The following is a 13,863-nucleotide window of genomic DNA, read 5'->3' on the forward strand; positions in this document are numbered from 1 at the left end:
CAAGTATATACTGTATAAGTATATACAGTATATATTTATATACTGTATATATTATAAATTAAACGCCTGAATAATCCCTTTAATATGCAGCCATGAAATCAGTATTTATTATTGAGAAACCAGCTGCATGTTTCAACATGATTACAACTATTTTCAACATGATTACAACTATTTTCAACAATTTTCAAGAGTAAAACTAAACTTGAGTCCATTTCATTTATATGTAATGTGATCATGATTGAGGAAGCTGATCAGCTGATCTACTGTAGGTTTATCTGTGACACATTCATTGCTGCATATGTAGCAATGAATGTGTCACAAGGGCTGAGAAATTGACCTTGATGTCATGTCATGTCATGTCATGTTTCAACATTATCACAACTGTTTTCAACATGATCACAAGAGTGAAATTAAACTGAGTCCATTTCATTTAAATGTAATGTGATCATGATTAAGGAAGCTGATCAGCTGATCTACTGTAGATTGAATATTAAATCTGTGACACATTCATTGCTGCATATGTCACAGATGTCTCACCCAAAAATATATCTTATAATGTATATCCTGTATTAATATACACTGTATATATTTATATACAGTGTATATTATAAATTAAACACCAGAATAATCCCTTTAATATCCAGCCATGATGAATCAGTATTTATTATTGAGAAACCAGCTGCACCCGTGTCATGTTTAAACATGATCACAGCTAGTTTCAACATGATTACCACTATTTTTATGTTTCAACATGATCACAAGAGTGAAACTAAACTTGAGTCCATTTCATTTAAATGTAATGTGGTCATGATTGAGGAAGCTGATCAGCTGATCTGTTGAATATTAAATCTGTGACACATACATTGCTGCATATGTTGCAATGAATGTGTCACAAGTGCTGAGTTCTGGTTCTTGAAGATCACTCAGGCGATAATAATGGATTAAGTTCATGCAGATATATGGAATTTATAAATTTTTTAAAAGTGTCATGATTGCTTTCCCCCCCCCCCCCAAATGATTAAAGCTGCAGTAGGCAGTATATTTTTGGCATCATTGGGCAAAAAACATCCATAATAACCTTTCAGCATATTGTAATTCAAGTGTTCTGAGAGAGACTTATGCACTCTCATGGCTCTGTTTTCAGGCTTTAAAGGTCCCATATTGTAAAAAGTTACATTTTCATGGCTTTTTTATTATAAAGCAGGTCTAAGTTCTATATAAATACTGTGAAAGTATCGAAACGCTTAATCGACAGAGAAATACACATAGCCCGTATTCAGAAACTGAGCATTTGAAACAAGCCGTCAGGATTTCTGTCCATTTGTGATGTCACAAATCTACAATATTTAGACCATTTCACAGTTTTAAACGTAAACATTCTAAATGGGTCCCAGTTTATTTCCTGTTGCAGTTGTATGTGAATGACATCAGCTGACAGGAAGTAAACATGGACCCAAGTTGTTGCCTAGCAACGCAATTCTGTTGCAATTCCATTGAAATGTACTAAAACGGAGTGTTTCAGACAGAGGGTAAATACAGGTATATTCAAGCAGACAGTATGAGGAAAATAAAAGTTTTTTTAAACATTAAAGCATGTAAACATGTTCTAGTAGAAACCCAAAATACAAGTATGAACCTGAAAATGAGCATGATATGGGACCTTTAAAAAATCTAGTCATTTCAGAGAGAGAGCGTTCCTATTGGCTGTTCTCCGGCTGATCTCAACATGGCTGCCGGGTCACAAACTTTCTCATTTTATAGCTAAACAGCACACTACAAGATGTTTCTGAAAACATTTGAGGAGAGAAATAGGCATTACAGCAACAGAATATTGATTCATATTTGATCAGCGCTGCCTAGTTTGACCGTTTGGTCGGACTTCGCGAGTGATTGACAGCTGCACAGAGACGGCAGGCTCCAGCTCGGCTCTGATTGGTTGTTTTCCTCCGGTCTGTGAAATCTTGACACAGAGGCACATGATTTCTTTTTCAGATTACCTGTCTCATGCACTACTGTCATGATATAGTGACCGCTTTATAAAAAATATATTTTTTTAATCATATTTGCTCCATTTCTTCCCACTGCTGTTTTAATGATTTCTGTCAACATGTATATTAAATCTTCAGATCCGGGGACGTAAGGCCTAAGACGGCTTCAGTTATGGCTGCCTTCTCTGTGAAGACACCCACATGGCTCTCTTTGGGGATTTCTGCGTTTCTCCTGCTCATCTTCATCCAGATGTTGACCTCTCTGGTGCTCTTTACTGGTGTGTTCATCATCTCCAACGAAGCCAACATCAGTCCCTTTCACTTTCGTCTAACACGTCAACAAGGAGAACTTTTCTACAGCTGGTGGACTGGAGCTGAATCTGAGATAATTATCATCCTCGGCACGGCGGTTATTCTGAGTTTGTACATTCCTGTTGTGCTTGTGGCCTTTGCCCTCCTGGCCATGCTGTTAGCAGCTTACGCCAAAGACAAAGCAGCGTTCTGGTTCAGCATGGCCTGCCAGGCTGCATCCAGCCTACTCATCCTGACTGGGGTTATAGGGTTTTTGGTACTCTATCGGTCGTACGTGAGCTGGAAACACATGACCATCTGGTTCTATGTATGTGTGGGTGTGCAGGTTGAGCTGGTTATCATAACATGGCTGACCCGTGTGTCATGGAGGAGGATAATGTCTGACTGGGACTAGATGAGAAGTCATCATTCACAGAAGGGAAACTTAAATCCTGATGCCAAAGTGCTTGATGAAAGTATAATCAAAACTGTTTTTTGCTCTTTGTAAAGTTTTCACTAAACAGTTGCCAAATCTTTGCTTTGGGGCATAATATGCTGCTGACAATCAAGAGTGTTGTGACTTGATGACTTGATTTGATGATAAACCTGTTACCCTTCTTTTGTTAAATAGACTGGAGCATATTGTTATTACCTTTGCGTGCTGTAACAGAGTTGACTTAGACAAACTGGTTTGTGAAAGTGACGGCCAACTGTGTAAATAAATATCCCACTAAAAATAAATATGGCCTACTTTCTCTGACCTGCACAGCTGCTGAATTAGAGCTGCAACGATTAATCAACCATTAAATTAATCACAAACTATTTTGACATGTCGAATGAATCTAAATTCTCTGATTCTAGCTTCTTAAATGTGAATATTTTCTGGTTTCTTTACTCCTCTATGACAGTAAACTGAATATCTTTGAGTTGTGGACAAAACGAGACATTTGAGGACGTCATCTTGGGACTTTGGGAAACACTGATCTACATTTTTCACCATTTTATAGACCAAACAACTAATCGATTAATCGAGAAACTAAACAACGGATTAATCGACAATGAATATAATTAGTTAGCTTTAATCTGAAGCATCATCAAAAGAAAACCTAAAGCTGCTTCACTGACAAAATGATCTTTGTGTTTGTCCTCATACACAGGTACAGCTACAGTATAGTGGTCAGTGAATTAGTAGAAACTCAGTGTCAAGTGTTCACTCATTAACAAGCACAGGCCTTCTGGTTGAAGCTTATCTCTCTGACCCCTGAACTCTGTGGTGATGCTGTAACATGACCAGTTGCCGTCAGTTCCACATTCAATATCAAAGGATCCGCTCTATTACTTATCTCAACATCAAATGTGTTCTGGTTAAAGCTTTCATCAAAATGTTCTTATTCACAAATCTAGTTTGAACTTTAAAATACCACATTATCTGTGTTAAGGGAATTTCCATTAATTCATGTTAGTTCAGTGTCTCCAAGGACAGTTAAATCAGTTGAATACAGTGGGATGTAAAAGATGTAGCAGCTCCATTAACACTGAACAGACCTTAGACTTTGTGAAACCACCGGAGCTACAACGATTCATAGATTAGTTGTCAACTATTGAATTAATCGTCAACTGTTTTGATAATCGAGTACAGCGTAACACGCTGCTGAAAATCAAGAGTGTTGTGACTTCTTCTTCTTCCCTTCTTTTGTTAAATAGACTGGAGCATGCTGTAATTACTTTTGCGTGCTGTAACAGTGTTGAATTGTAGACAAACTGGTTTGTGAAAGTGACGGCCAAGTATGTAAATAAATAACCCACTAAGAATAAATATGGCCTGCTTTCTCTGACATGCACAGCTGCTGAATTAGAGCTGCAACGATTAATCAACCATTAAATTAATCACAAACTATTTTGACATGTCGAATGAATCTAAATTCTCTGATTCTAGCTTCTTAAATGTGAATATTTTCTGGTTTCTTTACTCCTCTATGACAGTAAACTGAATATCTTTGAGTTGTGGACAAAACGAGACATTTGAGGACGTCATCTTGGGACTTTGGGAAACACTGATCTACATTTTTCACCATTTTATAGACCAAACAACTAATCGATTAATCGAGAAACTAAACAACGGATTAATCGACAATGAATATAATTAGTTAGCTGCAGCCCCAGAAGCCTATGATGATACTTTGTTGAGTTGTCCCACCGAAATGGGGTTTTAGATGCTGTCATTAAAAAGTAAACACTGGCATTTACACTTGAATTATGTGTCGGTCTATGGACACATTTTACATCCCAGTGACATCAGTTAAAGGATCAGTTGTCCAGTTTGTAGCTGAATAGAGGAGCTGTGTGCATTCACAAGTACTGACTGGACTGTTTGAGGAATTTGAAATGTGAGCGGCATTCCCCTCTAAGAGAAAAAAATGTCCATTTATTGCAAACACTTTGACTTTAAGCCTCAGTGCGCATGTTTCAGTGGAATTCTGATGAAGTTAATCATCATGTGAAAAATATTTCTCGCACAAGCCTTAAGGCATCATCGTCCTCCTCCGCTGCCTCTGCTGGCATCTGTGAGTGCTCCTCTTTTTCCTCATCCTCCAGTCCAGCATTCACGATACCGCAGTGATCCTGTTCTGGTCCTGACCTCTGACCCCTAGGTACCTGATGCTGCGGGCTCTTAGTGTACGGCACTGTTTCCACCTCTGTAATGTCCAAATCTGTTTCTGAAACATACGTCGACTCCAGGGCGTCACCGCAGTCCGAGGACTCTTCCTCTAAAGTCACCAGCTTTGCTGTTGTCTTTGATGTGGCAGGTTCCTCCCTCGCTTTCACAGCTGCCTTGTCTTCAACCTGTGTGTGTGTGTATATGGGGAGGGAGGGGTCAATCAGTCATGTTTTACACAATGCTTCAGGGAATATTTTGCATCTTAAATCCACTAGGTATGATTTAAAAGTGAGGTAATTTTGTTTTAAATTTTTGTCAATGCAAGTTATCTGAGAGGCAAAGACTGGGGCGACATGCAGGTATACTACTAAGTGGAAAAGATATGTTTTGCACTTGGAAAAACTTAAAAGCCTTTATTATGATTAAAACAAAATGCCTACGATAAAAATACCATAAATCTATCAACTCATCTTGTTGGTTTCCTATTCTGTCAATATGAAGACAAAACAAGGTCGATATTATTTTCATTACAATAAATTATTAGTTCTATGTTATTATAAAAAAATATATAGATGCATTTCTAGGGGGCTCAGTGAGCCCCCTGAACCAAACTGTGCCTGTGATTATGATCCAAACATATTTAACTTTTATAAATGATGCATTTAATTTAAACTTTTACATAATCTCAGCCTCCTGATCAATATTGGCATGTTTTCATTTTGATTTTTCATTCATATATATATATCAATAACTGTCTCTTTTACATGCAATATTTCTTCTTTTTCTGTTTTTTTTAGCTTACTTTACCTTTTTTATTTTTATTTTATTGGACTTAACTTATTTACTAATTTTACTAAATGTATCTTACTTAATTGTTAATCTTTTAGGCACTGGTGCTAGAAATAGCACTTTTTATTTATAGGCTACACTTGTATTTTATACACTTGAACTTGTTGTAATTTTGCTGTATTTTTTTATTAATCTCTGGCACAATAATGTCCTTCGGGATTAATAAAGATCTATCTCATTTTATCTGATCTTTTCTAGCATTTCCTCCCAGTTTCAGAGGTTAAAACGTTAGAGAAGCAGCGCCACCTGTTGGTGCGTCCGCAGCAGAGCCTCGTCCTCTCTGGTAAGACATGAGACTGCAGCCTCCAGCAGCTCTCTCTCGTTCAGACAGTAGAAAGCAGACCTGAAAACACATCAGTGCATATTTGTTAGTCAAAGTGACTATAATTGAAGTATAAAACCGAGGCTGTGTGTGTGTTTAAGCCAACTACCTTGCAGTTTTCCTCTTTCTGCTCTTCTTCAGCAGCTCCTTCTCTTTCTCTTTCTCTTTCTCCTTCTTCTCCATCCATGCTGGCAGCGCGCGCTGCCTCTCTGACATGCTGCCTTTATTCTACTGGACTTATAGTTACATCTGTGTGCAAAAGGTATATAATATAGATATATATATAAAGAGTTCACGGTGGTATTGTATTATCCACCAGGAAGAAACAGGAAACAAAAACAAGGGGGGTTTTCATGTTGTTGAAGTCATGTGACCACAATGGCTGACTGGATCTTTGGTGCCACTCAGTGGACAAACTGCTTAATGCACCACAAGAAAATATTTACTTAATATACAAAAAACACCGTCCTACCTTCAAAATATGATTCAAAAACATTGTTTTCGATGAAACAATTCCTTTTTTTAAAATTTAATTAGTGTACTGTATCGCAGTAGTTTCAGCAAGTCCATTAGGAGGCATTAAAGGTCCCATATCGTGCTCATTTTCAGGTTCATACTTGTGTTTTGTGTTTCTACTAGAACATGTTTACATGCTGTAATGTTAAAAAAAAAAATTATTTTCCTCATACTGTCTGCTTGAATATGCCTGTATTTACCCTTTGTCTGAAATGCTCCGTTTTAGTGCATTTTGACGGAATTGCAACGGAATTGCATTGCTAGGCAACAGTTTGGGTCCATGTTTACTTCCTTTCAGCTGATGTTATAGACATACACTGCAACAGGAAATAAACTGGGACACATTTAGAATGTTTATGTTTAATGCGCCACAAGAAAATATACTGTATACTTAAAGGTCCCATATTTTTTAATTATAAAGCAGGCTGAAGTCCTATATAAATACTGTGAAAGCATCGAAACGCTCAATCCACAGGGAAATACACACAGCCCGTATTCAGAAACTCCGTATTTGAAACAAGCTTTACTTTATGACATTAGTGGGTAACACTTTTGAAGTTGGGTTGATTTTAAGGCTTGGTGGGCTCATAGAAATGCTATTAAAGACATTTCATTGAAGAGAGTTTGGTTTGAATGGGTCCCCAGGTGTGAAAATCAGATGACCCTTGTGACCTTATTAGTGGCGTTAAAACAAATTAGTTTCAACACCACTAATTTCTTAAACACATTAATGCTGATTTAGGCTGTAGCGGGCTCAGTTTTAAAGCTAGAGTGAAGATACTGGCATCATATGAAAGTAGAAAACCTAAGGAATCCATTGGTACCAACCATGTCATACTAGCGAAGGAGGTTAAATAACGCTCCAACCTTCGCTACATTTTGGGGAAAAACTGGCATGTCCATTTTCAAAGGGGTCCCTTGACCTCTGACCTCAAGATATGTGAATGAAAATGGGTTCTATGGGTACCCACAAGTCTCCCCTTTACAGACATGCCCACTTTATGATAATCACATGCAGTTTGGGGCAAGTCATAGTCAAGTCAGCACACTGACACACTGACAGCTGTTGTTGTCTGTTGGGCTGCAGTTTGCCATGTTATGATTTGAGCATATTTCTTTTTGCTATATGCAGTACCTGTGAGGGTTTCTGGACAATATTTTTCACAACCACACACACACACCACACACCACACACCACACACCACACATCACACACACACACACACCACACACACACACACGCACACTGTACAGTTTATCGTTGTTGGATTAATCAGGGTTGCAGTAGCGTGCTGTGTAATTAAAACTGATCTGACTCAGCTCATCCACACTTGCTGTTACTTTGGGTTGTTTGCAGTATTCTGCCATGAGATGCAAGTAACATAAAACAACACTTCCTTAAAAAGTCCTTCATAATGAACACCACTTTTTTATATTTCTTTACTCCAATTTTCCAACAATAATGGCTTTTCTAAATGTTTGAAATGCATTCTTGGTATGTGTGGACATGGCATAGTGAAGCAGGATGGCTTCATGGCTCTGTGTGCCTACTTCTTGCTGCCAACAGCAGATGATCCATGCTAGTCTATAGTCGCCTTATGACACTTTTCTCCTCTCTCTGTCCTTTCATCACCCTCTTTCAATCTGTGATGTTTCAGATGTATCGGACTCTCACGTGCTGTCACTTTGTTTCAAAGCTGCCTTTCTCCCACTCAGGCCTTTTAATTATGTCTCTAAAGCCCCTTCCTAAGTGCTTAGGCTGTGATTGCAAAGACCAGCTTTGTATATTTGACTAAATTAAAAAGAGAGGGGAAAAAAAGAAACTCAAGGCAGAGAGCATGTTAACAGCCAGATGCACGCACAATTTCCCTAAAGCTCTCAAGTTCAGCGCATTTTAGGAACGACAAGTAATCAGACAGCTGAACTGGTATCAAATGAAAATAAATCCTCAAAATCCTCCACCATATTATTATTATTATTTACAACAGATGTCAACAGAGGCAGCTTGAAAATCACTGTATTACTGACCTACATTTTGTCATTCATATAGCGTATTTCCTTTTTTAATGTAACACCATTGGAAAAAGGAAGAAATTATTAGACTGAATGAACTGGTTTCCAGTTAAACACACGCTCTATGAGGGTCCCAGCCAGTTCTCTATTACTACCATCCATCTCCTTTTAATAAAAACAATCATTTATTTGTTACTAGAAACCAAAATGAAAATGAAATGCATAACTCATCATCATAAACTCATTACCATCGTCGCTGAAGAATTATTTAAACATTAAAACATCTTTGAGGAACCTAAAGTGGCACTGAACTCATCCTCCTCCAGGCTCGCTGCCACATCCACAGATCAGGCCGTGCTAAGAAGATTTCTGTGTGCTGAAGGAGAAAAGCTTGTCGCTGCTTGCTGAGTTTGTGGGTCGAACATGCACGGCCAAAATGTCTGCAGAACTTACTGACATGCCAGCATCAGCACTGTGGTTTTGTCTGACATTGGTTTGATGTTGATGTCAGGGTTTTTATAAGCTGAATATTGTAGTATTTAGAATTGCTGAACACGCTGATCCATAATTACATTAAGCGTACATTTTAGGGCATATACTGCAGATGTTTGTTTGATGAGAAGCTATTGTGTAGAAAACACAAGTTGAATTTGTCATAAATGACTCGATCAAGAGAGAAATTTTCACTTAATCTATATCTCCTCTCGTTTTCCACAGACTCTTCTTCACATTACTCCTACTCTCTGAGGGCCCTAATTGGTGAGAACCAGACTAATCTTCTAGTTGTCTTCTTTAGGCTTAACCCTGCTTTGAGTAAAGGTCATTTCCATTGCCCATCTGTCCTAGAAACGCTTGTTGTGATTGGCCATATGGCCATCAGAGAGCAAGATTTAGGAAAAGCAGATCTTTAAGTTAAATGAAGATATTTCACTGGTCATGAAGGGAAGGATGTCATCTGTTGGGAGAGACAGGATGTCATCTCATTATGATCATTTAGTGCATGTGTGCATGTTTACTAGTGCACATTATATGTTCACAGTTGCAGACTTTGGTGTTAACTCAAGTAAAACCTTCTTTCTTGTGTAGCAACACACGAAGCACACTAACAACTTCAAATGTCTGAGTTTAGATGCAGTCTGACACCGGAGGAAAAGAGGAAGTCGTTATCATCTTTAAGGGTCTTTTAGCTCCCATTTGCCACATGGGAGCCTATTATTCCCAGTATAAAACCATGTTCAAAGACAGCGTAGAGCACAATCTTTCAACTCATTCAGCGTGTTTATGTACACAGCACATCACTTCCAAAGACCAGAGCAAATGTAAAAACAGGTGTAAATTAGTTATGTGTTGAATCATCAGATAATATCTGTGTCAGCTGGCAACAGAGAAGCAAAAACAGACAGAAAATGTCACCATTAAAGGGTGGGAGCCTGTTTCTATTGTTGAAATAATCACAGGTAATACTCTGTATGGCTTGGTAAAGATCATCTATTGTATTTGACCTGATAATTAGGAAAGCCCGTTCGCAGGAAAAGGCGTGTGAATGACGAATAAGAACTCTGATTGGCTTACCATGATATTCTTACCCTAACCCTAACCAATCTCACTCCTCATGCCTAAACCTAACCAATCAAACCAATGACGGCAGCAAGTACTAGCCAATCAGAGGCAGATTAGGGCGGTTCAATGCATTTGCTATAGCAGGATTTGTAATATAACGGGCAGAGGGGAAGTGGATGGGTCCAACAAACACAGGACTTTCAAGCAGGAGACCGGTGTTTTGTTTTTTAAGTTACGTTAGTGACGTTTGTCATTTGTTTGTCACACGTTTGTGTCTGTGTTTTATTTAGTTTACGTACTTATTTTAAGCCCAACCATGACGTCCTTAACCTAACCAAGTGGTTTTGTTGTCTAAACCTAGTTGCGAAAGTTAGCGTAGTTTTGTAGCGTGGTGTACAAATGACACACGAAAAGCCTAAAATGCGTCCTCATGACACACGGAATGACTGTGTAATGTTGGGCTATTTATACGCTTTCCTGTGAGGGTTGCAATTAGGAAGTCTTGTGTAGTTCAGTCTGCTGAGCCAACACGTAAACAAAGTTTTACCAGCGAGCAGTGCACCCAAAAATCAGCTCATCAACATCCTACAAACTGCCTCTCCTCATTCTCTTTATAGAGCGCTTTGCCAAAAACTTTTCTCAGTGACACGATTCCTTCACTCCTGGTTTACTTCACATCTTTGAAAATGCTTTAGGGAAGAATCTCTCAGGTGACATATCCTGAATAACAAAAAGAGCGTTGTTCTCCTCAGAATAATTTGCACCGGGATGCACGCAGTTTAGTTTCGATCTCAAAGGGAACAAAAGACTAGTGGAAGCAAAGGGAGTAAATGATTTTGCATCTAGCTGCACTAAACAGACACTAAAGGATTGCAAATGGCAGATTAGTGGGAACCAAACATTTTCTGTAAAACTGTGTGTGTGGTTGTTTTCTTGCGATTGCGTCTGTCTCTGATGAATTGGTCTTAGAAGATATCAGGCAGACAACAAACCGTATATAACACAGAAGAGATGCAGCGCTCCATGGTAGCAGGGGCTGAGCATAAACAGATTAGAAGAAGGGACGTAAATTACGCAAAGGCACAGGATTGGGTTGAAAGTGAAATGGGGAGCTAGAAATCTCAAATATTTAATTATTTATTTCGCATTAGGTTGTTTTGATGGCTTACAGTAGTAGTAGTAGTTTTTCTGACATTTGTCTAATGAGATCATGTTTTCCTTTCTTTCTTTATCTAATCTGTTGTCATATGGACCAGAGATAAGAATGGAGTTCAGCTCTCCCTGCTCCGCGATATCACAAAGGTCTAAATCTGTCCAGAAATAGGATATTTGTGTCAACTCTCAGTGACTGGGGCTCCTGGGACCGTCTGGTTTTGGACCTTAAGCTGACTATTATGTAAGGAGTCATCTATGAGGATGATTAAACTTCAAGTCAAAATTCTGTGGAGATAATGTTTTTGATGAACAGCCTTTAGTACCTTAAAGAAGAAGTAAAGTTTTTTTTATTGCTCCATTAAATAACCTGTTTTTGTCGCCTCAGCTAAGTACAGGATTTACCACAGCATGGGGGTGATTAGTTGTGACATAATCTACAGTTGTAACATCAAATACCCATGGCTCTAGCAAAGGCAATAAAATCTGTCGCGCTAAAAACACACAAATCAAAGTGATGATAAACGAGAAGTCACTGGGACGCAGTAATCTGTTCCACCCTGTTAAAGTTGGGACTTGTAGGCTACTGCGCTTCCTCGTCAACAGTAACAGGCCAAATCCACAGGGATTTCTGCCAATCACAGGCTCGTAGTATCTTAATGACTTTTCCTCAGAAGCTGATAAGAGTGTTTTTATTCTAAAATTTGTTGTGTTTGACTGCACAGAGTAGATCAAGCAACACCAGCATGCATTCAAAGCGAGCCCAGATAGTGTATTACTATGGAAATAGTTAAAGAGCCCCTGGGACCTTTTAACCCTGTTGTTGCATGTTGCTGTTGAACTGCATGAAATGCCTTGCTGTGTAATCCCTGACCTTAAAGATGACCCTTTTCCTTGAAAGCTCATTTTCAGTTATCTTCAAAACAAGACACGCACATGCACTCATGCACTCATGCAGACATGCACATGTTCTTTCACAATAAGAAAGAATGAATGGAGGGAGTGAAAGTTTATTTGGCCCAGCAGTGTCACCTGGCTCACTCAACCGTAGCCTCTGCCAAATTAAAGATGTTAATTTCATCCTCAAGCACGCGCTAATAAGAGCAATCACTTGCCTGGTTACGGCTCCAATCAAAATGCTAATTGCAATCCTGGACAGTTTTGGGATTCATTACCCTCCTTTAGTTCCACTTTTCTGTCTCTGCTTTCCTTTTAGTGTATGCCAAAAAGGTTGTGACATTACAGAAAGATGTCTGATTATCTTCACATTGCGGCTGACTTCTTTTCTTCCACGTAATGCATGAGTCTAATCTACAGCTGCTGGAGAGATGTTAGTGCTTTTGAGGATTAAGTGAGATTTTGGGGATTGGCATTGAGACGATGTTCCACTGTGCAGTTGTTCTTTGTTGTAAGCTTTAATTTGGTGCAATCGTGCCACCATGCATTTTTACAATCGCTAGAAGGCAAGAAAAGACACTAGAATCATTACATGCATGCATGCACATTTTCATGTGTCAAATAGCACCCGATTCAACTGTTATCAAGCCATTAAATAGGCGTTATTAGTCGCTATAATCACCATAGATGTGGGTCAGTAGGGGCCTGCTACACCTACTACAAAGTGAAAGTGAAACTTAACAGCAACACGTTCTAACATGTTGTAAAACTGAATGAAATGTCACATTTTGAACACAAACAAAAAAGCTTCTTTAGGTTTAGGCAATAAAACTACAACTTATTTAGGTTTAGGCAGTAAAACTACAACTTATTTAGATTTAGGCAACAAAACTACAACTTATTAAGGTTTAGGCAAAAAATACAGTTAGGTTTAGGCAATAAAACTTGAACTTCTTTAGGTTTAGGCAACAAAACTACACCTTCTTTAGGTTTAAGCAACAAAAACTACAACTTCTTTAGGTTTAGGCAACAAAACTACACCTTCTTTAGGTTTAGGCAAGAAAACTACACCTTCTTTGGGTTTAGGCAACAAAAACTACAACTTCTTTGGGTTTAGGCAACAAAAACTACATTTTCTTTGGGTTTAGGCAACAAAAACTACAACTTCTTTAGGTTTAGGCAACAAAACTACAACTTCTTTAGGTTTAGGCAACAAAACTACAACTTCTTTAGGTTTAGGCAAAAAAACAACAACTTAAGTTTAAGGAAAAACATTGTGTTTTGGGTTAAAATAACACAAAGACAACTATACATTGTTGGTTTCACACAGGATGTAAACTCCAGTCTCCTGGCTGAAAGCCCTGAGCTTTGTGTCCACCCCTTATGTAGTTTCAGCCTGTCTATACTACCTAACTTCCGCTTCTGCTCCTGTCATAATTACTACGGTCGCTAGAGGTCGCTGTTGTATTCTTTTGTACCTTCTTTCGGTGATCTACCATGTGAATAAATGATAAAAACCTACTAGTGGGTGTAGTAGGCCCTGTTTGGCCCACATCTACGGGGCTTATAGCGACTGATAACGCCTATTTAATAGCCTGAAACAGTCTAATCGGCTG

General features: G+C 38.6%; 2 protein-coding genes across 4 annotated transcripts in view; one reads left to right on the forward strand and one right to left on the reverse strand.

The window, feature by feature from the left end:
- Positions 1-1,171: 1,171 nt before the first annotated feature.
- Positions 1,172-6,463, reverse strand: LOC141766393 (uncharacterized). Its single transcript, XM_074633250.1, has 3 exons — positions 6,219-6,463; positions 6,034-6,130; positions 1,172-5,123 (listed from the first exon to the last, which is right to left on the reverse strand). The coding sequence occupies exons 1-3, from the start codon at positions 6,323-6,325 to the stop codon at positions 4,773-4,775; spliced, it is 555 nt and encodes a 184-aa protein (XP_074489351.1). The 5' UTR covers positions 6,326-6,463; the 3' UTR covers positions 1,172-4,772.
- Positions 6,031-13,863, forward strand: part of neto2b (neuropilin (NRP) and tolloid (TLL)-like 2b) — a 21,252-nt gene continuing 13,419 nt past the window's right edge. Inside the window, exons 1-2 of one of the 3 annotated variants that reach the window (XM_074633242.1) lie at positions 6,050-6,070; positions 9,356-9,397. The gene's annotated coding sequence lies outside the window, so the exon portion shown is untranslated. Of the gene's footprint in view, positions 6,071-9,355; positions 9,398-13,863 lie in introns of those variants that run through there. The other 2 variants (XM_074633245.1, XM_074633246.1) reach the window with 2 other exon arrangements.

This window comes from Sebastes fasciatus, chromosome 4 (genome assembly GCF_043250625.1).
Source record: "Sebastes fasciatus isolate fSebFas1 chromosome 4, fSebFas1.pri, whole genome shotgun sequence".
Classification (NCBI taxonomy): domain Eukaryota; kingdom Metazoa; phylum Chordata; class Actinopteri; order Perciformes; family Sebastidae; genus Sebastes; species Sebastes fasciatus.

What these genes read in the sequence shown, in the direction of transcription:
- LOC141766393 (XM_074633250.1), bottom strand. Translation starts at nt 6,325, where the DNA reads ATGTCAGAGAGGCAGCGCGCGCTGCCAGCATGGATGGAGAAGAAGGAG. An exon ending in AGAAAGAGGAAAACTGCAAG is followed by an intron (nt 6,131 to 6,218) that starts GTAGTTGGCTTA and finishes ATGTGTTTTCAG; the next exon opens with GTCTGCTTTCTACTGTCTGA. An exon ending in TGCTGCGGACGCACCAACAG is followed by an intron (nt 5,124 to 6,033) that starts GTGGCGCTGCTT and finishes ACACACACACAG; the next exon opens with GTTGAAGACAAGGCAGCTGT.